The sequence below is a fragment of the Mytilus galloprovincialis genome, chromosome 4, assembly GCF_965363235.1.
Source record: "Mytilus galloprovincialis chromosome 4, xbMytGall1.hap1.1, whole genome shotgun sequence".
NCBI classification, from domain to species: Eukaryota; Metazoa; Mollusca; class Bivalvia; order Mytilida; family Mytilidae; genus Mytilus; species Mytilus galloprovincialis.
Genome location: NC_134841.1, coordinates 19505192 through 19530752, shown reverse-complemented (window position 1 = coordinate 19530752; position 25561 = coordinate 19505192). Strand labels below are relative to the sequence as shown.

Genomic DNA, 25561 nt, shown 5'->3' with positions numbered 1-25561 from the left:
GACAATAGTAGTGTATCAGGGATCTCCATGGATGAAAATTGAACGATTGAGGAACTATCACCATCATAAACCGTATCTACGCCGTAGAGTGATCGAAAGTATTTTCATTATAAATACTTTATAGAAGTATATATATTTTCAATAATTGTCGTTTGTTACCCTTCAAAGGCCAAGCCCTCATGCCCCCTCCCTTTCCCTTAGTCGAGAATGACCAATAGCTATCACGAAGGTCCCCATGTAGTTTTCTTGCTATTTTTGGTAATTGTTATGGGGGTTAAAAATCATGTGGAGCTTATTTTTCACGGACACTGTCAAAATTCAGAATTCATGAACCCATAACAGGTAAGGCTGGTTTGCAGCAACGACAAAACGAGTGGTACGGGTTATGTAAAAGGTTAAAAAGATTTGTAAAGCAAACGTTGTCAAATGAAAAGGTTTTTAATTACTTTATCTAGCAAATCGATGCTATGCAACATGCATATTTGGAGTCTGAATAGAAACCGGAAACGCGGATGTATCAATTTGATTGTAAACTACAAAATGAATTCGGAATTATGATACAATATTTATTTACAGGAAATATTAAAAGTTTTTAAAGTAATTCTATATTATCGTTACAATACAGCAGTACTTGAGTTATTTGTGATGAAATAATAATTACTGTTTTACGTCTTATTTTGTACTTCTTAAAAAGGGGGATGCTGATTGCGTAAGTCAAAATAAAAGCATGTGTTCTACTTGTTAAACTTTGTAACTGGATTATTAATTTATTTATTTAATCTGAATTATTAAAGGCATTTGCGGAAACTTAGTTAATTAATTCGACAAATGAATCGTCTATCTTCAGATAATATTCTCCAGTCTGCTTTGTTGATCTACCTGTATAAGCTCAGGTACAAGTGATTAGCGATCTTAATCCAGATATCCCTCAGGCGTTAGAACTGTATTGGATTATACTATAAAAAAAGCCTGAGGGTTATGGAATTACATGCATTTGATTATAATTGCTAAAAAAAATGGTGTCAGGCTATAAAAACGATCACAGTTTTGAACGATGGCGGAAGACAATTGACAGTGGAGCGAGTCATTTGACGATGGCGCAATACATTTGAATGATGGCACAAGACATTTGAATGATGGCACAAGACATTTGAATGATGGCGGGGTGCCATCGTTAAACAGGCCATGGAGATCCCTGGTGTATTGACCTGATATATCCCTGATAAAAGGATTCGGCCCAAAACAGGGAAAAAGCTTGGCATGGTCTCAGATGGAAAAAACAAAAGACATGCTAACTGATAGATCCTTATTAAACAACATAAAGATCTGATACATTAAGCTATTGATATATTTATAATATTCCATATTCATCAAAACAACACCTTTTTCAGAACTTACAAAAAATCAAGGTTTTAAAATTGAGTAAAATAGTCTGGAAAAGAAATGTTATTGCCCTTGTGTTAAACCAGTTATCAAAATATCAAGCTTTTAAAAAGGCCAAAAATATTCTGGAAAAAATATTCATTACCCCTTGTATCATATCCAAAAGACAAGCTTAAAAAATGGCACAAAATATTCAGAAAATAAAAGTCATTATCCCTTCTACCATACTCAAATCTCAACCTTCAAAAAGCTCGAAAATATTCATACCAAACTATCAAGCTTTAAAAAACACCCAAAGTATACTGGATAAAAATATTCATTAACTTTTTTATCATACCAAATAACAAGCTTTTAAAGGCTAAAAATGATCTGGAAAAATATTCATTACCCCTTCTATCATACCCAAATATCAAGCTTTAAAACCAACCATGCAAGGGCTGTTTAGCCAGTCAAAGTCCTTAAAACCTTCCATTGTCAAGCTTAAAACAGGCTCAAAATATTCTGGAAAAAATATAAATCACTCTTGTATCATATCAAAATATTATGCTTAAAAAAAGCTACAAATTTTCATTTCCCAAATAGTAAGGAGGCTCGAGGGTACAAACATTTCAGCATAATTTTAAACATTTTTTTTTTCATTACAAATTTTATTATTACACTATTAGTTGTAACTTTAAGATATGGTACAAAAATAAACAAAAAAAAAGTTTTGTGTTGGCTCCAGATGACTTTTAAAATGTTTATATTGTTGAAAAAGCTCAAAATTTTCTCCCTTTGGTGCAAAAATAGCCTTTTTTTGCATTAATATTGAAATATCTTTTTTAACTCATCAGTAACCTATATTTTTCATTCTATTTTTCATGTAAGCTGTACTTAAAAAAATAGTAAAATTTAAGCTATTCTGTAATTTTGTTCTTTTTTTTTATTTTGATATAACCTCTATTTCTCTATTTAAAAAAAAAATCTATGTTTAAAAAAAAAAAATTTACGCTTGCGAGCCCCCTTAAGCTTAAAAACAGACCCAAAATATTCTGAAAAAAATCAAAAACTACCCTTGAATCATATCCAAAAATAAAGCTTAAAAAAGGCCTAAATATATTCAAGAAAAATATTCATTACCCCTTTTTATCATAACATCACAGATGTTTAGGTTTTGATTATAATGAACACAAAACGTAAAAAAATATGACTAAGTAATTAATCACAAACATAAAACAAAGTGTATACTTGTGTATATATATAAAAGTTTGTAACAAAATAAGCATATATTACATTATATTACATATCTGTTAAGACCACATGGCTTTAACAAACATTAATGCTACTAATCATATCACAATATACTGTGGTATAATAATATCTATCGTCATATCTTATCTTTATTGCTGTCAATAAAAAAATAAGAGAAAAATTCACAGTATAAAAATTTAAAAAAAAAACTTCAGTACAAAATCTTTAAAATGCATAAAAAAATATGGATAAAGACTTTTATAGAATGACGTACTTAACAATTCTTCATACAAACATTGGTCAGTATATAGCAAAGGACTTTGTTAATGTGAATGTAAATCCTAGTGCACAGAGGTAAAACATGTGCAAAACTTGATAAAAATAAAGTAATACCTATGTATATAAAAATTAATCATCAGACATTATTTTACTTCATTTCAAATACATATATATTTAAGAGCATGCACACATTTTTGGGATTCTTAAAATTCACTGTTGTGCATTCAATTACTATTTCCTGAAAAAGGACTGCTGTATTCTAATTTATCAGAGAAAAGATGTTAATTTTATTCTTATTTTCTGAAGTAATTTTTATTGAATAAACTGCAGGAAAAATCATAAAGTTTTTATCAGTTATTTTTTTAACAATTAAAAGAAAATACTTCAGAGTGTAGGTCAAAATATTGTTGTATACAGCCTTTTACTGATTTGTGTCAGCATAATCTTATCAAAGCCATGATGCTAATTGACATCGTGCAGTTGAAAAATATTGTTCAAAGAAAGATAAATGCAATGATTAACCAATAAAAATAAGCTGATGTTAAAAATATTAAAAAATGTATAGTTTTAACAAAATTTTATAGATGCTAAAAATCTGTAAAAACTAAGTAATTTTAACAAACTAATGCTTCTTTCACTAAAATATAGACATGCACAATATCACATTATAGTTTTGATCAATTTGGTTTTGCAAAAAATAAAATTGTTTAACACTGATTTTGTGTTCATGTACACATTAAAATTCTTTGATTAACACAAGTGAAAAAAGATTGCATCAGATAACAAATATGTGAAAAGACACATGTCTATAAAAAAAGAAATCTAGCAACAATATACTTAACTACAAACATCTCTTTCTCTCTATCAATAACTTTTATTTACTTCTTAAACATAACACTCACTAATTAATCAATAACAATAACATCACAGTCCTCTGAAGAACTACCAGAATGTTTGGATGGAGAAGATCTAGCCTTTTTAGTGAAACTTGTATGTTCAATGTCAAACATTTGTTTAGAACTGCTAGCATGTTTAAATGGAGAAGATCTAACTTTTGGGGTGAAAGCAGTATGGTCATCATAATCATATATTTGATTAGAACTGCAAGCATGTTTACCGGTAGCTATAGCAGATCTAGCCTTTTTTAGTCTGGTGATAGTTTTATGGTCAATATCCTCCTCTTAAGAACTTCCAGTATGTTTAACTGGAGGGGTTGGTGACCTCCTAGCTTTTTTTGGTTTGGTGGTAGTTATATGGTTAATATCCTCCTCTGAAGAACTTTCAGTATGTTTAACTGGAGGGGTTGTTGACCTCCTAGCTTTTTTTGGTTTAGTGATAGTTATATGGTCAATATCCTCCTCTGAAGAACTTTCAGTATGTTTAACTGGAGGGGTTGGTGACCTCCTAGCTTTTTTTGGTTTGGTGATAGTTATATGGTCAATATCCTCCTCTGAAGAACTTTCAGTATGTTTAACTGGAGGGGTTGGTGACCTCCTGGCTTTTTTAATGATTGCAAAACAGTCTGTAATAGATTTCTGCCCCTTATTACTTTTGGTATCTTTTCTCTTCTTTCCTAAAATAAAATGCAAATCATATTATTGTGAAAAATTTTCATAATCATATGCATGTAACAAGATCATATGCCATCAGAGAAAGTCTTTCAAACAATTCAGAAATAACCCCTTAGTTTTGATACTGTGGATTCATTTATTTTTGTAGGTATCATAGGTATTCATTTTTGTGGATTGCTGAAAACTTGCAATTTTGTGGATATTTGATTTCGTGGTTTTTCCAATCTCTGTATGTAAAGCCTTCTGAAAATAATCTTTTGAATTCGTGGTTCACCTCTACCCATGAGACCCACGAAAATTGGTATCCAACTAATAATAATTAATCCCCAGTAGTCAGAATACTTAGATTTCCTGGTAGCTTGAACATTTCTAGGGGAAACCTGATCTTACGATTTTAAAATAACATTGGGTTATTCCCTTCTGATATATTTATATGTTGTATCAAAATTGAAGACAGAAATATAACCCTACATTGAATGTATTTATACAAGAGTCGATACAATTATTTACAATTGTTATATCCTATGTTATATGACTGCATTATCATTTAATCCTGTTGTACCACAGATAATAATTGAAGTCATATATTCAATCAAACTACCTCTTAAATTTTCAACATATAATGGTTTACCATAAATTATCTTAATCTAATAGAACGTGCTTAAAACATTTGAATTATGATAAGAAAGCTTTCTCTATTATATGTCACCATACAAACAAACCAAATTTTATTTTGGGCCTATCCTTGGTGGGTGAGCATGCAGCATAAACAGAGTTTCTAACAAGAAGTACATGCAGCATATCAATAACAGTATTTTTTCTTCTCCTTTTTTCTTGTGTACTTATTTCAGAAATTGACCACCATTACACATGTTAAAACTGTACGATGTGAGCCAAGGCTCCGAATTGAAAACCGTACTTAGACCTATGATGGTATACTTTTACTAATTGTGACTTGGATGGAGAGTTGTCTCATTGGCACTCATACCACATCTTCTTACATCTATTGTTGATTTAATATAAAATGCATGAGCTTGAATAAACAAGAGTGCACACGCTGAATTGTCTCGCCTTCTATACTAATCATTGATATTATGTTGAAAGTCCTAAGTATAAAGCTAAGCTTTAATACAACTGTCACATAAACTTAACATTAACCAAGTCCAAGATAACTAAACAAAGACCAATGAACCTTGAAAATGAGGTCATGGTCAGATGAACCATGCCAGACAGACATGTACAGCTAACAATGCTTCTATACAACATATATAGTTGACCTATTACTTATAGTTTAAGAAAAATAGACCAAAACACAAAAACTTAACACTGTGCAATGAACCGTGAAAATGAGGTCACGGTCAAATAAAACCTGCGCGACTGACATAAAGATCATAAAATATTTCCATACACCAAATATAGATGACCTATGGCATATAGTATTAGATAAAAAGACCAAAACTCAAAAACTTAACTTCGACCACTGAACCATGAAAAATGAGGTCAAGGTCACATGACATCTGCCCGCTAGATAGGTACACCTTACAATCATTCCATACAACAAATATAGTAGACCTATTGCATATAGTATGAGAAAAACAGACCAAAACACAAAAATTTAACTATAACCACTGAACCATGAAAATGAGGTCAAGGTCAGATGACCCTGCCAGTCGGACATGTACACCTTACAGTCCTTCCATACACCGAATATACTAGCCCTATTGCTTGTAGTATCTGAGATATGGACTTGACCACCAAAACTTAACCTTGTTCACTGATCCATGAAATGAGGTCGAGGTCAAGTGAAAACTGTCTGACAGACATGAGGACCTTTCAAGGTACGCACATATCAAATATAGTTATCCTATTACTTATAATAAGAGAGAATTCAACATTACAAAAAATCTGAACTTTTTTTTCAAGTGGTCACTGAACCATGAAAATGAGGTCAAGGACATTGGACATGTGACTGACGGAAACTTCGTAACATGAGGCATCTATATACAAAGTATGAAGCATCAAGGTCTTCCACCTTCTAAAATATAAAGCTTTTAAGAAGTTAGCTAACACCGCCGCCGCCGCCGGATCACTATCCCTATATCGAGCTTTCTGCAACAAAAGTTGCAGGCTCGACAATAAAATGGTGAAATGGATTAAAAATGAAAACTATATTTTAAACCTTTCTTATTGGCATTCTTTTCTTCAAGTTTTTTGTGTCTTTTCCTCTTCTTTTCGCCTGTTAAACTCCTGTAACATACTGGGATAGTGTCTTGAGAAGTTTTCTTCTGATACTGTTATAACCTGCGAATTCTCTGTAACGGTATCAATGCCTGTTGGATATATAAACAAAATAGTTTTTAAGAAAGGCTTAATAACAAGTGTTCTAAGAATCAGTCAATTTTGTCAAAAATCAACCATACCTCCATATAGTTTTGATCAGTTTGTCCTTGTTATTTGGTACATATGGGTTTTCAATATATTGCAAATGGATACAGATAGTTGAGGTGGATTTCAGCAATTTGATTAGTAAATCTGATGAAGAAAAAAACTACAGCTGGTGGATTTGAGAGAAAGGTGAATTACTATTAAAATGTAACAACTTAGCATTGTTCAGGCAACTTTCATTAATATATCAATGACTTAAAATGATCTTCAAAACAACTTTGATTAAATCCAACAAGAAATAAACCCGAGCTATTTCACACTGATTCCTACGTAAATCAGGATGTCTATAGGTTGACTGACTGTTCATAATGCAAAATGCAACTCTGTTGAAAGTTTTGAAAGTTTTAAAAACTATCAAAAACACCATTATGTTCTATTATACCCAGTTTTAATGAATTATAATAAAAAAAAAACAGAATTTCTCAAAATAAGAGATGAATTCACCCTTTTGGGGATTTCTATTCTCAATTTTGTTACGAAATACCATTTCATTGACAACTTGTGGTTTATTTTTATAATAAAAATTTTAAATTGCCCCCTGCCCGTTAACTTTAATGGCTGATCATTGTAAAGTGTTAAAATTAATGAAGATAGTAATACATACTTAGCTTCTTCCATTCAACAATAACAGAAGGAGTCTTTTTCAATGTACTCTTTCTTACAATTCTGAAAAAAAAAGATGAAAAATATCAAACAGCTATTATCTACATTGCATTATTAAACTGATATGTTATTTTAAGAATTGGAATCATTTACTTCATAAGAACTATGAGTAATAAGGCAACTTTACAACAAGTTGAATAAAGAATTTACAAGATTGTTCTATTTCAAAATGCTGATAACATAATCATAAATATAACCAGTGATTTTGCTAGCGCTCGTCACTTTCGTAATTTACCTTTTTCGCATTGATGAAAGTATTTCAAATCAATTTTTTCATTTAAATTTTGAAAGTGTAAAATATTTTCGCATTAAAATACTATAAATCTACCTGTCTTTATGCTTGTGACAAGTTTATGACCCCTAGGTAATTAACATTTACAACAGGTGTTACAAGTTGTGATTACAACTAATCCGCTTATCGCCATCAGATGGGTCACTAATCCGTTAATTATTAATAAACCTCATAATTGACCATCACAATTATTTCTCCAGGAATATCAGTCAGTTAGAATTTCAACAAGCAGGCGTATAGTTTCGTCGTTTGATAAAATTTTACCCCAGGTCAGTTCACATTTGAATTTCAATATTTCTTAAACGATCACAAGTTCAAGTTCTTTTGTCGTAGATTCGTCATTTGAACCCATTTTCATCATAATTAATATAAATTTCCATCAAAAACTTTCGACAATTTCCATTTAAGATATAGAACTTTATTCAAAATGTTCAAAGAAGTCTTCATGAGTAAACAGGTGCTTCCTGTACTGTGTGCTAAGTATGCGTGAAAGTATTCCTATTTATAGACCCTGATTAAAACGGATTAAAAATGTAAAATACGAAATCTTTTAAAATCAGTTAAACAAGGGAGCCAAATATATATCTTTTACTCAAAGAAATTAAACCAAAAAATGATAATTTTCTGATGAATCCGGACTCGTTTTGAATAAATCATCCACCTGTCACTTCACGTTTTCATTTCATTTTAAAAGCGAAAGTTGTAAACGTGATCTATTCTTAATTTGTTTACAACCTTCTTTCAGTGGTTATACTCATTCCAAAATGGATTTTCTACAGTTCCAACTTTATAGAAATGATTTCCAAATATCGATATAAGGATAATGATTATGCAGTGATATGATCATTGCAAGTAAGTTTCTGCTGTGATTCTTGTTTGACCTTGTTTAAAAAAAATGTTTCCAACTTTTGTTGATCAGGAATGTCCTCTGGAACAAACTGAAGAGAAATTGTGAACTAAGTTTCCACATCCCATGTCAAAATCTTTCATAAGGGCCAATACAGTCAAATCATACAATACTAATTGCAAATCATGCCCAAGTCCTTTAAAATCTGACAAAGTCAAAGATGAAGGCAAACTAGTAATATAAATCCTTGGTCCCTTGCTGTTACACAAAATATAGGTTGATTTTCATAGAGCGCGAAAGTGACTAAAGCCCTCAAAATCCTCGCTAAAACCCTGTATATAACATGACTAAATCAGACCTAAATGTGAAAAAGAAGAAAACTTTTTCCACCATAATTATAGGACATCAAGTTGAAATGTCTCAAAATTGTTTTAAACTATGTAACAAGTTGGAAGCATGGCAGTATAATCAGGGGTTATTGAATCTTGAACAAACACAAAATGCATGTCAAAAGTGGGTCTTTCAGCATTAATTATTGTGAAACTTAACTTAGTACTAAATGTTTGTAGAAGTATAATGATGAATTAACAAACCAATGTCTGAGGAACAGATTTAAAATGCAAAACTTATTGGTATTTAAACTGGGTCTATAATCAGAACTACAACCATAACATTGTATGAAATTCCTTTTATGAGTATATGTTCATTTTACTATTGTTTAAAGATTACAGTGAAATCAGTTGACAGCAAAACTCTATGGTATTTCAATTCCTTTCATCCAATTGGTACCATATGTTTTAGAAATAAGATTACTAAAGAATATTTGTGGTGTGTCTTCAAACAACTGTTTTATTGATATAGGATTTCAGGTTATGTTGGGTTCAGTTTAGAAAGGTCTCCCTGTATCTTTTATTTAGTCATTTCACAGATAAATTTTTCTGCAGTAGTTGCTAATTAATCTTTTTATATGCATATACAATCTTTTTAATGTATTTCAAACCTTTGTGTAATTTTTTATTTAACCTTTACAAATACTCCTCAGAAGCAAGTCAAATATACTGAATATCATACCTTACAGGTTTTAGTTTTTCTGATACTGCCCATTCCATACCATTGACTTGAAGAATGACCAGAAGTTCAGATATTTTGTGGAAAAATTCTACATTTGTCCATGGTATGTGGTTTTGGAGAAAGGATTTCAGACTAGGTACATTGACTGGTTTCCATTCCAGCTGAGGTGATGGTAATTCTTTAGTAGACTGTAGAAATTCATCAATTATCTGTAAAAAAAATAAATTTAAGATTTAAATTAAATGAAGAAGAGTTATTCGTTTGTTTTCATATGCTATATGATTAAACGTAAATTTGTCATATGGATTATCAATGCCATAAAAGGTTATTGGTGTATAAGTAAAAAATATTTACATGGAAATATATAGATTTAAACTAAGATGATCTAACAAATGTCTGTTAATGCACGAGGTGATGTAATTGTTCATGAAGGCAATACGCAATGCAGGTTTTATGAACAAAGATCTACCATTTTCATGTTTTCAGTGTTTATTTGATTATGTATTCCCTATCCTAAATTGTAAAAAGTTGGCACTGACATTTTAATTTCAAGGGTTCAAGATACTAGAATGCTTATTTCCACCCGTGTAAATGTAATGTGATACTTGAGTTATCATCCAAATGCAATATTGCTGATCTAAAAGTAGAAAAACAACTTAATATTTCTATCAAAATAATTGTTGGTCTATCTTGTAGGTATTTTTACTGCGTCAGAAACAGACAAACTAGAGGCTCTAAAGAGCCTGTGTCGCTCACCTTGGTTTTTGTGAATATTAAACAAAGGACGTAGATGGATTCATGACAAAATTGTGTTTTGGTGATGGTGATGTGTTTGTTCATCTTACTTTACTGAACATTCTAACTGCTTACAATTATCTCTATCTATAATTAACTTGGCTTAGTAGTTTCAGAGAAGATTTTTGTAAAACCCAACAACAGGTTGTCCGATTCACCTGAAAAATTCAGGGCAGATAGATCTGGACCTGATGAACATTTACCCCATGTCAGATTTGCTCTAAATGCTTTGGTTTTTGAGTTATAAGCCAAAAACTGAATTTTACCCCTATGTTCTACTTTTAGCCATGGCGGTCATCATGGTAAGTTGACCGGGTCACGCCACACATTTTTAAAACTAAATACCCAAATGATGATTGTGGCCAAGTTTGGTTTAATTTGGCCACGTATTATCAGAGGAGAAGATTTTTGTAAAAGATAACTAAGATTTACAAAAAATTGTTAAAAATTGACTATAAAGGGAAATAACTCCTAAAGGGGTCAACTGACCATTTCGGTCATGTTAACTTATTTGTAAATCTTACTTTGCTGAACATTATTGCTGTTTACAGTTTATCTCTATCTATAATAATATTCAAGATAATAACCAAAAACGGGAAAATTTCCTTAAAATTACCAATTTAGGGGCAGCAACCCAACAACAGGTTGTCCGATTCACCTGAAAAATTCCAGGGCAGATAGATCTTGACCTGATGAACATTTTTACCCCTGTCAGATTTGCTCTAAATGCTTTGGTTTTTGAGTTATAAGCCAAAAACTGCATTTTACCCCTATGTTCTATTTTTAGCCGTGGCGGCCATCTTGGTTGGTTGGCGGGGTCACGCCACAAAATTTCTAAACTAGATACCCCAATGATGATTATGGCCAAGTTTGGATTAATTTGGCCCAGCAGTTTCAGAGGAGAAGATTTTTGTAAAAGATAACTAAGATCTACAAAAAATGGTTAAAAATTGACTATAAAGGGCAATAACTCTTAAAGGGGTCATTTGACCATTTCCGTCATGTTAACTTATTTGTAAATCTTACTTTGCTGAACATTATTGCTGTTTACAGTTTATCTCTATCTATAATAATATTCAAGATAATAACCAAAAACAGCAAAATTTCCTTAAAATTACCAATTTAGGGGCAGCAACCCAACAACTGGTTGTCTGATTCATCTGAAAATTTCAGGGCAGATAGATCTTGACCTGATGAACATTTTTACCCCATGTCAGATTTGCTCTAAATGCTTTGGTTTTTGAGTTATAAGCCAAAAACTGCATTTTACCCCTATGTTCTATTTTTAGCCGTGGCGGCCATCTTGGTTGGTTGGCGGGGTCACGCCACACAATTTCTAAACTAGATACCCCAATGATGATTATGGCCAAGTTTGGATTAATTTGGCCCAACAGTTTCAGAGGAGAAGATTTTTGTAAAAGTTAACGACGACGGACGCAGGACGACGGACGACGCCGGACGACGCCGGACGCCGGACGCCAAGTGATGAGAAAAGCTCACTTGGCCCTTCGGGCCAGGTGAGCTAAAAAGGGAAAACTAATGATTGTGTCTTCTAATATCTATTTGAATGACAATTAAAGAGTGTACTATAGTATTAATGTACTTACCATTTGATTAGGAAAACCAGGATCTCTCAAGGCTTTTTCTCTCATATTCAACTCAAATTTATGGAAATCAACAGTACAACTATCACATGTACAGCTGACTTGATTATCTTGGTCACATGATTGTTCTGTGTCACATGGCACACAACCATTCTTAAAATGGTCAGGCTTCGTACCTGTTATGCAAAGCAAAATGTTAATATGGGTGACATAACAAAACAACCCTTTTTATCATAGTTGGAAAATTACAAAAATATACTGTGAATATTATAATGGAGTACAATTGAAGAACCATATTAATACATGTTTTTAAAATTGTTGAAAGCCTATCCGCCACTACAGGTGTAATACATGTACAATGTACCACCAAATCTTAGTATTTCACATCAATTTGCATACGAAGGTAGGTTGACAAAATTTATTCCCTTAATTTTGCCAGTTGTAGAAAATTAATCCTTTCATTGCAGTAAAACATTTCTGGGTCATAAACATCTATCTTTGGTATTTCAAAGCACCATTATTTTTTTATTTGGGGTTTCTATAGAATATTTTGGAAACTTGAGGTTACATGGTAACTAAAGCTTGTACACAGTTCAATAAGAGGTGAAAATGTGATTAGTTAACTTCCAATGATGGTTATTTTCATATGTGCAATGAAATGTTATGTGAAATTTTGTCAATAGTACTAGACAGGATAAAACTTTACTCATGCCAAGTATTATTTATTTGAAACAAAGATAAATTCTACACATTTTATTTTTTAAAGTACAATTTTAACAAAGACTAATACTGGAAAATCAATGGTGGTATTACACTTACAACTTTTCTTTATGTTACTGTAATGCCAGCAGAAGAGGTTACTCTAACCCTTTCCTCCATGGACATTTTTTTTTTACACACTTGATTCGCATAGGATTTTTTCTTTAAAAAAAAATCATCAGGTTTAAAGTATCAATTCATTGGGAAAACAAATATTTCATCAATGAAATTCCAGTCAAGATATTCTTATGAATATACTTTTCATATTGGATACAAATTTTGTTAAGTCTGATGCAGACATTTCGAGGTCAAAGCGTTTCAACTGAGGTACTACACAGGCGTCAAAAGGCGTCATTATGGAGTAAAGGGGGTGGCGTCAAAAGGCGTCATTATGGAGGAAAGGGTTAAGAGGTTAATTTAAAAAAAAAATCCTGACATATCGAACAAACTGCTAACAATTGCAAGTAACCAGTTCTTAAGCATAATCCCCAGTAACAACAATATACATATTTTTTTATTCTTTTTAAAACCTGTTTAAATATGGTGACTGAACATTTAATATAGACCAATCATGAACATCATAATGAATCTGATGTAGAACACACTTGATCTCACTCAAAAATTTAAATTGCAAGACCATCATTAGATTCACTACCATTATCATCATATGACTATACACATTTCCTCCCATTAGATTCACTACCATTATCATCATATGACTATACACATTTCCTCCCAAATAATTGATTGAACTCTATCAAATTCTTATAGGTGCTGATTACAAATATATAATGTTTTATGGTATTTATTCATTTCTAGCTTTAATATATTTAGGTTGGAGCATTCCTGAGGATGGAAAGTCCAAAACAGCTCATCTGAAACAACATATAAAATTTGTTTTGTTTTTCTTCATAAATAATTTGTTGTCAATATATCTTATCAGACCGAATTATAGGAATCAGTAGACTGGTCAGTTTTCATCATAATATGGGCAAAGTACTTTTTAAAAACAATTTTAAACAAAACAAATTTTCCTTTAGAATAATGACATGCTCCACTTATCTCCATGACAATTTTTAAATCATACCTAGATGTTTACACACATTACAATGTGATGGTTTCTTCTGAGGACTTTCTCTAACTTTCTGTAAGGTCTTTAGTTCACTGTTTGTTCTCCAAGTCATGATCCTATGGGTAAAAACTATATTAAATCATCTGTGCATATATTTAAAATAAGATGTGGTTTGAGAAAACCACTAGATAAAAGGCACCTTATTTAGGACAAACACATAAAGAATTGGCTGATATCATATTAATAGCATGATCTGTTGTGCATCAAATTACTTCAGACTAAAGAATCACAAAAATTCATGCATGTCTGAAAAGAAGAGGTTCTGGCCCTAATGTTGTGAAACTGTTGAATAAATGTTTCATGGCAACCCCTGTCATGTTTAATTTTAAAATCTACAGAAACTTTGCATATCTGGGGTTTTTTTTTAAATAAATTCATTGGCTAAGATGGAATACATTAAATGATTATATTCAACTATTGACTTCATGTGCATCCTACAGGAATATATAATCACTTAATTGTGTCCTTCTTATTTTCATAATTCATATCAATTTAATAACTTATAAAGAATTGATTGTTGGCTTTTTCTGTCAGGTTTTTTTTTTTAGTTGCTGTGAAAACACAATGAATTTAAAGAAACTTCGATGCACATTGAGAACACTTTGTATAGCTTACACTTAAAACATAATAAAGTAGATTCAGATATATTAGGGTGCATTCATTATTCAATTGTTGAACAAAAAGCAAAAAATGCAAAAGTCATTATTGCATTATTGTGACGTCAGAAAATGAAAACAAGTTTTATATTTAACAAAACCTAACCTGTCACACTTTTCTAAAGATCAAAATATTCCATATATTTCTATATAACAGCATTGGCATCTGATAACCAAAAACATTTCCTTCAAAATGTCTGTTTGAATTATTTTAGTGCATTTTATGTTATTACTTTAGCCATATACACCAAATAAACTGAAATAAACCCAGTATTAATATTTAAAGTATTAAAAACATGTCTATCAGTAAATAAATTATTTTTGCAATTCCTCTTATTCTTATGTGGCTGTACCTCTTCAGTGGGTCAACACCTAACTTAGTACAGAGTTGTACAAATTCATAGGCTTTCTGTACACCAACACTTTGAACACCATCTTTATCATAATCACAGCCAGATAACATTGCCATGGCAATAAGGCCTCTACTATCAACGTTTAGCTTCTTTTCTACTTCAATCATATCACAACAATCTACAGTACCAACCTGTAAAAAATACAAGAAAGTGGATGAAATTAAATGAATAGAAGTGGTCAAAACATCAAAATCAAGAAAAACTCCACTATTCTGTAAAGGATTATATACATGTAGGCACATAAGAGTCCACAAATCTAGCAAATTCTAGTTACTTGCATCAATGCATCAATGACAATTATAAAATGTGCTTCCAAAAAACAAAAAATTATATTAGGCTTTGCAATTCACTATTTGCCATGTGCTCTATGTCTTGTGTAAATATTGTTGTATTGTCATATAACTATTATTTTATTTTAACTAATATAAAATTAAACTAAATACCTTGAATATGATAAGATTAAGATAGGGACATTTCCACCTGGTATAGCATATGAATGAATCTTCATTGAGAAACACATTTAATGATCTTTAATCAGGTATAGTGTTTTTAAAAGAAAGTGACTTGTCTCTTATCTGTATTTTTTATTGCCGTAAGAAAAGGCTATAGAATATTCACTGTTATCTACAAACTTGTACCTCTTTCATAAAAAAAAAGATTGTAAATTTGTAAAATGATAAAATACTCACATCCATTTTGAAGTTTCTATATACTTTCTTAGCACCATACAACAGGGAATCTCCATCAGATGTCAATACACCATCTACTATCTATTAAATCACAGAAATTAATTTAGTCAACAAGGTATAGATATTATGCTTATTGTGGATTACGTTGTTTTTTTTTAACTATTCTGCTTTATTCAATGATGTAAAGACATGATAGATGTGTTTTTCTGGTGTACTTAACTATTCTGCATTATTCTTTAATTTCAACAGCATATATATGTCTATTTTTAGCCACTTCAGCTGTTATGATTCAGGCACATTGTTAAATTTCACATACAAATATAATTTCAATGATGTTGACCATGTACAAAAAATGTACTTGTAATAAACTAATTAATCACCCCAAAAATAAGGTATACAACTGTTTTTTTAAATTTTATTACTCCGTATATTGATACAAAAATATTATTTATATATTTTTCTACTCCAAGAATAGAGAAAGAAAAAATGTAATGAGTTATCTCCCTTTTATCAACTTGCCTGATAGGAGATGTTTAATAGCTGGATTCATTTAATTTCATATTACATTGGATTACTTTTCGTGGTTTTCGTGAGAACAAGTAAACCAAAAATTAGATGTTTAATGAATATCACATTTTACATACATGTAGGCTTGTACGCAGATTTTGTCAAAACCACAAAATTAAATATCCTTGAACATGCAAGTTTTCCTTAATCTACGAAAGTTGGTACCCACGAAAAATAAATGAATCCACAGTACATGATTTACATGCTGCAATATACACATAACAGTAAATGTGTTTAAATTATAGGCTTGCAACATACTTCGTTTCCTTACCTATTGTTCCTTGTATTGTCAGACAATTGCAATAAAAAAACTTTTTTATCATTAATATTATCAGTTGAGTGTATATATACTGTATAAGGTAAAAATAGCAAACATTGTATTTTCATAACTACTCACTCCAGCATGATTAAGTTGAGCACACAAAGCCTCAGCTTCTCCTCCACTTTGTATACATGGTAAACCAAGCTTGTTTAACAACTCTCTGCACTAAAAATATACAAACAATTATTTTTATAAGTCAGCTGATCAAGATGAAAAAAAAGAATGAGGATTGTGATCTCAAATATCTAGTTTAAGACTGGTTCATGTTAAAATGCCTGTGCATAACTGTGTATCATCTAGTGATGTTTAAGTCAGGACTTTAAATGGATCCATAGTTTATCATCTCCCAAGTCAATCCATAACTTATAGACATACAATGTACAGACTGTTGATATACATTTGTACCTTTATTTTGGCATTGCATAAGGACAGGTATGATCTTTTTATTAGTTGTTATTGACTTTGAAGAGGCTCTCAGTAACTGTATGCACTCTCAAATCTACATTTTGTGTCTCTTGTGTTTTTGTAACTTGTGGTGTGATTTGTATAGATTTTTACAGCTTCTTCTTATGTTATACTTTGAAACCACTGCCAAAGGTTAAGTTACAGGTTAACCACACAACACTATTTTAGTGTCTCTCAGTCAGGAGCCTGAGTTACAGGTTAACCACACAACACTATTTTAGTGTCTCTCAGTCAGGAGCCTGTAATTTAGGGGTTGTCATATATTGCTGCAACAGTTATTTTTTTTTAACGCAAAATGTGATGCTATCCAAAATTTCTGGGGAGAACACTGCCTGCATATCATATTTGTTTTTCCATAATTGGTTTTGGACAAAAATCAGACAGTCTGTTTTCGTGTTTTAATAAAATTCATGTCCTTAAATATCTTGTTATGCAGTATGGGTTGTGTTCATTGTAGAAGGCCATATGACAAATGATGACCCATTGTTGCTAATTTCTCAGTCATTTGGTCCCGGGTAGAGAGTTGTCTCATTGGCACCTACACCATCTTTTAACTTCTATATAGTCTGCCATGTCTGATTGCTTGCCACCTACATGTACTGAAGGGTTATTTAATTGAGGGTGTTTAACATCCTATTCAAAAACTTAAGCTACAAGTCAACTATTAACCCTGCCAAAGTCTGTATGTATGTGCCTGTCCAAAGTCAGGAGCCTGTAATTCAGTGGTTGTGGTTTGTTTAAGTGTTACATATTTGTTTTTTCGTTCATTTTTTGTACATAAATTAGGCCGTTAGTTTTCTAATCTGAATTGTATTACATTGCCATTTCAGGGCCTTATATAGCTGACTTTGCGGTATGGGCTTTGCTCATTGTTGAAGACCGTACAGTGACCTATAGTTGTTAATTTCTGTGTCATGTTGGTCTCTTGTGGAGAGTTGTCTCATTGGCAATCATACCACATCTTCTTTTTTTGTATATACTAGCAATTCAGGCTAAATGATGAGCTACATTTCGGCTACACAGTATACTCAAAACATACCAGTTAACAAAACAATTCAAAATCACTGTTAGGAAAATTTTAAATCATAATTAGATAGTTTATGTGAATTGATAGATATTATTGTTAATGATGAGTATTTTACAGGAACAAAATGAATAAATAATTAGATAAGGGGAGTACATTTTGTAACTCTATATAATGTATTTATACATATTACTTTCTGACTGCTTATTTATTTTTAACATTGACTTAGGTGAGTTAGTTTGCAGTAATTTTGACACCCATACTTTGAACTGAAGTAAATCTATTTCGATTGTCTCTTTATAGTTATAAAACCAGGTTTTACCATCCATTATAAATACCTGTACAATGTCAGCATTGTCAGTACTTTGACAGTTATTTTATATTTTATATTATATATTTCAATTCAATCAGTTGGTTGATAAAGTTTATTGTTTGGGTATTGTCAGTTTTTATAGACTTCCCTTTTTACATTAGACCTCAGTATTTTTGTTCATACTTTTATGTCTTACTTTTTCTGATATAATTTTCAATCCTATCCTGTCCAAACTTGTGACTCTGTTTTTATTTCTTTGTGCCAAAGATGCCTTTTTTATTGCTGGTGCTGTTCCATCTTCAACAAAAACCAGTTTGATTCCATGCTTCATAAAATATGTTGTTCTGTAATACAAGTTCCTGCAAAAAAAAAACATTTACGTTTTTTTATGCCTTTCTTATAAGAATATTTATCATTGAACTGATCCCTCCTATATTTCACTTTGTGAGGTGAATAAACGATCTCAGACAAATCAACCAGTTGATCATGTAATCAAAATTTTACAGCTAAACACCGGAAATTTCCAAAATTGAAAAACAATAGCACTGATTTTAGATTGGATACCACTGTGGTCTGAGCAATAGCACAGCGCTGAATACCGCAGCGCTAAAACGGCCTGGGAGGAACACTGTTTTAAGTCTATGTCGATAAAAGCAAATACATGTATAAGTTTATTTGATAATGAATTAAAGTTTAAAACAATTAGTTCAATCTGAATTGAAAAATATTCAATTCTAATTATATATATCATGTACATGTACATTATATATCAATTTCAAGACTGCAGAATTATGTATAAGGCTATTAAATAATTACTTGAGGTATAGATTTGGTATTTTTTGTGCGATTTGTATTTTCTTCAGTTCACAGATCCAGGAACTTAAATCTACAGCAATGGTTTGACCATGTAAACTGGAAACAGTTATATCATTCTGACAAGCATCCACCAACAAGGTCCATAGCTTTGTAACTCCCATTGTTACACATCAATAGTTGAAACATGTTAAGTATTCTGTTACACCGTTCCGTAATTTATATAGTTCGTTTGATTATATTCTTAATCTATTTATGTGCTCCAGTCTAGGAGGATTATTCATCTTTAACGTTAAAACATCGTACCATCGCTACCTTTCCCCTGCTCACACGGATCTCAAACCGAACATTGCAAGGTCATACCAGTTCTGGAGAACTTTTCAAAGGACAAACGTCATCTAGGACACAATTCGTGGCTAACCACAGAGTGAGTTAATTCTACAACATTGTATTTGAACCCTTCAAATTGCTCTCTACATATTTGAACCTTTTCTCCGTGAAATACCTGGAATTTATCTGTTCTTGAAAGTACAACATTTCTCGCATTCAACAGACTGTGCTATCAATTACCTTTGACATTTCGTTATAATAACATTAATTGAACACATTGTAAAATGGTATTTTATTTATATTTTTCAGCTTTTTACCATATGTCAGATTGGTTCATAATTAAAGTATCAGCACCTGATAGTCTTTTCTCCTTGAGCCCAATCGTCGGTTATACTTAATGGTCAGGCCATTACAGTAAAAAGTCTACAACTTGCCTGTTGTGTCTCACAGATAACGCCACTCCACGTTAGTTATACAGCTACACAGCAACCTACCGTTGAGCCCTGCATGTACGCGTCATCCCTTGACGTACAGTAAATTGACGACAACCTGTCTTTACATATCCAGACAAGGAACGACAACGTAGCAACGTACACACCTTTACACTGACAGTGGACTACATATCTTGTGTATACTGGACAGCAACCTAACAACGTTGAGTCAACATGGATCCCAGTCATGTGGAACAACAAGAAGAGATTCAGCCCCAAGAAGGAGATGTCCCTGAACTATTAGAAAATCCGTCTAATACATCACAGTCAGATGAAACTCCCGAGGCTAGGCGAGTACGTGACCTCACGGAAAAAGGACAAGGAGCTTTCACTGAAAAACGTGACAAGTTCTGTCAGGAACTAGAGGCTCTCTGGGCAGACATTGAATCCCAGTTATTGGAAGTAACAACGCCTCCTAACGATCTCCAGCAACTCCTAACAGTCCAGGACAAACTTGTTAAAGCCTGTAATAATTATCGTAGGCTCACAGATGAATACCTAGACTTTCTGAAAAGGACCCGAACATTGGAGAGTCAAAAAGAAATTGATGCATGCAAACTCTCTTTGGATTTACGTCTGTCCAAAGTGGAGCTAGTTATGGAAAAACTACACGAGCATCGCCTCGCTCTAACAAAGGCCAAATCCACTAAAACAAAGACCTCAAGGGGTAAGAAAACCTCGCACAGCGGTAGCTCTAACGTGTCAGACATGTCAAGCCTGGCACGGAGAAAGCGAGCCAAAGCAGAGGCTGCAAAGTCTAAGATAGCATTTGTCGAAAAACATGCCCTTATCCTACAACAGGAAGCAATGTTAGAAGAACAAGCCCTGTTCAGACAAAATGAAATGGAACAGGAAGCCAGTCGTAAAAAGGCAGAAATGGAGCAAGAAGTCGCTCAACGTAAACATGAGGCCGCACAGAGAACAGTTCAGCTAGAACAGGAGGCCGCTCACAGAAAAACGCAATTAGAACAAGAGGCTATGCGCAGGAAGGCTCAAATGCAACAAGAAGCCGCACGAGTAAGCCGGGAAAAGGCCGAGCTTAAAGCCAAATTTAACCTTCTTGAAGCACAGAGAGAAGCTGCAGCCGCAGAAGCCGAGGCTCGTATCCTGGAATACGATGATAGCCAAGCGTATAGCGATCTCCCTGACGAAAAGGAAGACCCGCTCCAGCGTGTGCAAGATTTCGTCAATAAACTTCCTGTATCAACCGCTGTAAAGGAAGTAACAGGACCTCAAAAGAAAAAACAAATTCCTGTTAAAATTGAGCTGAGTCATGAAGCACCAGCGTTCGTGCCATCTGTGGCACTGAACCTGCCATCACAAACACCTGAGGTCTTGCCTACACGTACTAAGTCATCAGATGTTAATGTATTCCCAGATCTGGGAACTATAACTGGCATAGGAAAACAGGGCGTTTCAGAAAAGATCCCTGTCTTACACCAAAATCAAGGAGTTAAAGAAGAGATCCCTATTGCACACCAGCAACAAATCAACCTTACATCGGAGATAACAAGATTCCTCTTACGTAAGGACCTGCTTTTCTCCCGGTTAACAAGCTTCAATGATCGGGCAGAATCCTTCCATACTTGGAAAGCAAGCTTCAAGAACGTGACTGATGAGTTACAAGTCTCTGACTCTGAACAGATCGATTTACTGATCAAGTGGCTCGGTCCAGAGTCTGCTAAACACGCCATTAGCATAAGAGCGTCGAACGCCAATAATCCTACCATAGGTATACAGAGATTATGGAAGAGGCTTGACGAGCGGTATGGTGCTCCAGAAATGTTGGAAGCCTCTCTCATGAGTAAACTTGCCAAATTCCCAACCTTGACGAATAAGGACAGCGCACGTCTTTATGAACTGTCTGACATTCTATCAGAAATAGAATATCACAAGGAAAATCCCAAGCTGGGATGTTTGCTAGCATATTTTGACTCTTCGTCCGGGATAAATCCTATTGTGGAAAAACTACCATACGGACTCCAAGAAAAGTGGATTACAAGAGCTTCAAGATACAAGTCAAAATATGAAGTTGCCTTTCCACCTTTCACAGAATTCTCTGCCTTCATCAGGGAAATTAGCAAAATTAAGAACGATCCTGGGTTCATCTTTGGGTCAAAGGTAACACCAAATACAAAAGACGCTACGCCAAGGTTCACACCTCAGACGTACTCTAAAGTCAACGTCCATAAGACGGCTGTTGAACAGCAAACTGAAGACAGCAGTCAACAACAAAATCTGTGTATCCTACACAAGACAAAGCATACCTTGAATGAATGCCGAGCATTCCGAGCCAAACCAATCGAGGAACGCAAGGAACTGTTAAGACAAAACAATGTGTGCTACAAGTGTTGTGAGTCAACCACACACAGAAGTCGGGACTGCAACGCAAGTATCAGTTGTAACGAGTGTGGAAGTGAACGACATACCACAGCACTTCACATCACTAGACCACAACAATCTGAAAGTTCCCAGTTTAGCTCACCCAGACAAGCCTACGGCGGGGAGCTAACACAAGTCTACGGCGGGGAGCAGACAGAGTCAGCTGAAACAAAGTTAACCTCTGTGAGTTCGATCTGCACAGAGATCTACAAAGATCATAACAGCGAGAAATCGTATGCCAAGATATTACCTGCGGACGTGTACCACAAGGACAAGACAGACAAAATTGTCAGGATGTACGCCATTATTGACGACCAAAGCAACCGGTCTCTTGCCTCGCCTGAATTCTTCAGTCTGTTCAACGTTCGGGAAAAACCTGAAAACTACTCTCTTACAACATGCTCCGGCAGAGTAGCTACTTCCGGGAAAAGAGGAAAAGATTTCGTCATAAAATCTGTACATAGTGACGTACAATTTGACCTGCCTACATTGATTGAATGTAATAATATCCCCAATAATCGAGACGAAATTCCTACTCCTGAAGTCGCAATGCATCATCCTCATCTGAAAGAACTCAGAGGAAGCATTCCACCAATAAAGGAACGTTGTCAAATTCTACTCCTAATTGGAAGGGACCTTATAGAGGCACACCACGTCCTTGAACAACGCCTAGGACCATCCCGAACTCCATTTGCCCAAAAGTTGAGACTTGGTTGGGTCATAATTGGAAATACATACATTGACAAGCAAACTGTTCCTATTGAAGTCAACACAAAGATAACTTACGTTTCAATCACGGAATCAAAACAACGTCTTGCCTCAAGACCGGAAATAGCCGTTAAGGACAATAATCCAATTGTTGTTCAGTCTAACGACAAAAACTTTCATTCGAATGCCAAGGTCGCTAAATCGCATTCGATACAATCCCTTGAATGTACAGGACCTAGTACCAAGCCTGGTAAACGCACAAATTCATCTAAAGGGACATCACTCGCGTCACTAAAAGCAAAATCTGTGACTTCTATAGAAAAATCTATAGATAAAAAAAAGTTTCATTCCGAAATCAACAGAACCTAAAGTTCATGGAGAGGAAATCAATAGCATTCACAAACCTATTCCGAAAGGACCTATTGCCAATCTCAATCTGCCATTGCATGAGCAACGTCTACTACGAGGAGGAAGCAGTATTGCCAAATCTGACTTGAATATAAGTGAAAAGGAACCAGTAGTCTTATCTGGACATCGTCACAAAGTAACACCTTTTCTTGGACATTACTACGACAAAATCAAACATAGAGGACGCCACTCTACAGATAGAGCGACTAGATCTGCAGGAATGAACGTTATGACGAAACGCCTAATTTCGTCTAATACTCACAAAGATGTGTCATATCGCCAAATCGGAAGACAACCAACTACTAACTCTTGTTATACTTCGATCTATCTTCGATCGTCATCGCCGTCTAACTACGTTGGAGAAAACAGTTCCCATTATCAATACAGCAGTAATAAAACATTCTACAGAACACAACAATGTCGTCCGAGACACCCTTCTTCTAAAGTACAAGAAACTGTGCCTACCCAGTTTCACGTGGAATGTACTTATTAGGAACCTTTATAGTGAAAAATCGTTGAGATCTGATATTTCTCACACGAAATAGTGGACATTTCACCTGTATATATTCAATTTATATTGGGATTAATTCATTTGTGTAAATCTTGTATTCATATTCGAAAAAATTATGGAAAAGTGATATCAGATAGACATCAGACGGGGAGTATTCTGTTACACCGTTCCGTAATTTATATAGTTCGTTTGATTATATTCTTAATCTATTTATGTGCTCCAGTCTAGGAGGATTATTCATCTTTAACGTTAAAACATCGTACCATCGCTACCTTTCCCCTGCTCACACGGATCTCAAACCGAACATTGCAAGGTCATACCAGTTCTGGAGAACTTTTCAAAGGACAAACGTCATCTAGGACACAATTCGTGGCTAACCACAGAGTGAGTTAATTCTACAACATTGTATTTGAACCCTTCAAATTGCTCTCTACATATTTGAACCTTTTCTCCGTGAAATACCTGGAATTTATCTGTTCTTGAAAGTACAACATTTCTCGCATTCAACAGACTGTGCTATCAATTACCTTTGACATTTCGTTATAATAACATTAATTGAACACATTGTAAAATGGTATTTTATTTATATTTTTCAGCTTTTTACCATATGTCAGATTGGTTCATAATTAAAGTATCAGCACCTGATAGTCTTTTCTCCTTGAGCCCAATCGTCGGTTATACTTAATGGTCAGGCCATTACATTAAGTCATAAAAACTAGGAACAGGTTTACCATTCTGACATGCATCTGTCATCAAGTTTCATAGTGTTGTCACTCCCATTGTTAACATCAAAAGAAAGCAGGTGTGTACCTTAAAAAGTAAGGAAATAATTGAATTTGCGCTATTTTTAATTCCCTTCTTCTGTATTTTCTTTAAAAATAAGTAACAATTGGGTTATTGAGGAAAATGTATTCACATATACAGGGGATGAGCCTATAGATAATTTTATATTATTGAAACAAATAACATGATCAAGAGTTCTTTTGTTTGTAAATCTAATAATCCATTTGTTCTAACAAATGTACCTAAAACTCATTTCATACACTTCTTTACATGGGTCCTGAAGTTAGCTTCTTTTGAGAAATCGGTTACTTGAATTGAAGAAGTCAATATTCACAATGTATATAAACAGATAAACAGTCATATATTTTTTTACCATCAAGTGCTACCTTACCCAAAAGTACAGGGACACTGGTTTTACTCTATTCTGTGCAATTTTTTGGAATTCATAACTATGGCTCTTTTCATTTTGCGTCCAAATGCAGCCATATACTCATACATACAACAATGTGTCTTGCAAAAATATGAGTGTGTTTATATTTTCGAGGGTTGCACTAATGACAGGATGATTGCCCGGATAGTGACAGGACGGTTGACCGGACGACATATAAATAGTCA

At 33.5% G+C, this 25561-nt stretch overlaps 2 protein-coding genes across 5 annotated transcripts; one reads left to right on the top strand and one right to left on the bottom strand.

Moving 5' to 3' along the window:
* Window positions 1-596: 596 nt before the first annotated feature.
* Window positions 597-25483, bottom strand: LOC143071562 (flap endonuclease GEN homolog 1-like). Of its 3 annotated transcripts, XM_076245935.1 has the most exons (13): window positions 25338-25483; window positions 24871-24973; window positions 19337-19529; window positions 18717-18879; window positions 16794-16883; window positions 15830-15910; window positions 15081-15271; window positions 14027-14127; window positions 12184-12356; window positions 9782-9990; window positions 7513-7574; window positions 6643-6793; window positions 597-4465 (listed from the first exon to the last, which is right to left on the bottom strand). In XM_076245935.1, the coding sequence occupies exons 3-12, from the start codon at window positions 19495-19497 to the stop codon at window positions 6666-6668; spliced, it is 1359 nt and encodes a 452-aa protein (XP_076102050.1). In that variant the 5' UTR covers window positions 19498-19529; window positions 24871-24973; window positions 25338-25483; the 3' UTR covers window positions 597-4465; window positions 6643-6665. The 3 variants fall into 3 exon arrangements, with proteins under 3 accessions (XP_076102050.1, XP_076102052.1, XP_076102051.1); XM_076245937.1 differs by lacking the exon at window positions 19337-19529 and having other exon boundaries at window positions 24895-24973; XM_076245936.1 differs by lacking the exon at window positions 597-4465 and having other exon boundaries at window positions 6642-6793.
* Window positions 19535-24808, top strand: LOC143071561 (uncharacterized). 2 transcript variants are annotated; one of them, XR_012976918.1, is made up of 3 exons: window positions 19535-19760; window positions 19973-24547; window positions 24760-24808. XR_012976918.1 is itself a non-coding variant. In XM_076245934.1 (2 exons), exon 2 carries the CDS (start codon window positions 20329-20331, stop codon window positions 23611-23613), a length of 3285 nt encoding a protein of 1094 aa, XP_076102049.1. In that variant the 5' UTR covers window positions 19535-19760; window positions 19973-20328; the 3' UTR covers window positions 23614-24808. The 2 variants fall into 2 exon arrangements, 1 of the variants encoding a protein (XP_076102049.1); XM_076245934.1 differs by having other exon boundaries at window positions 19973-24808.
* Window positions 25484-25561: the final 78 nt, after the last annotated feature.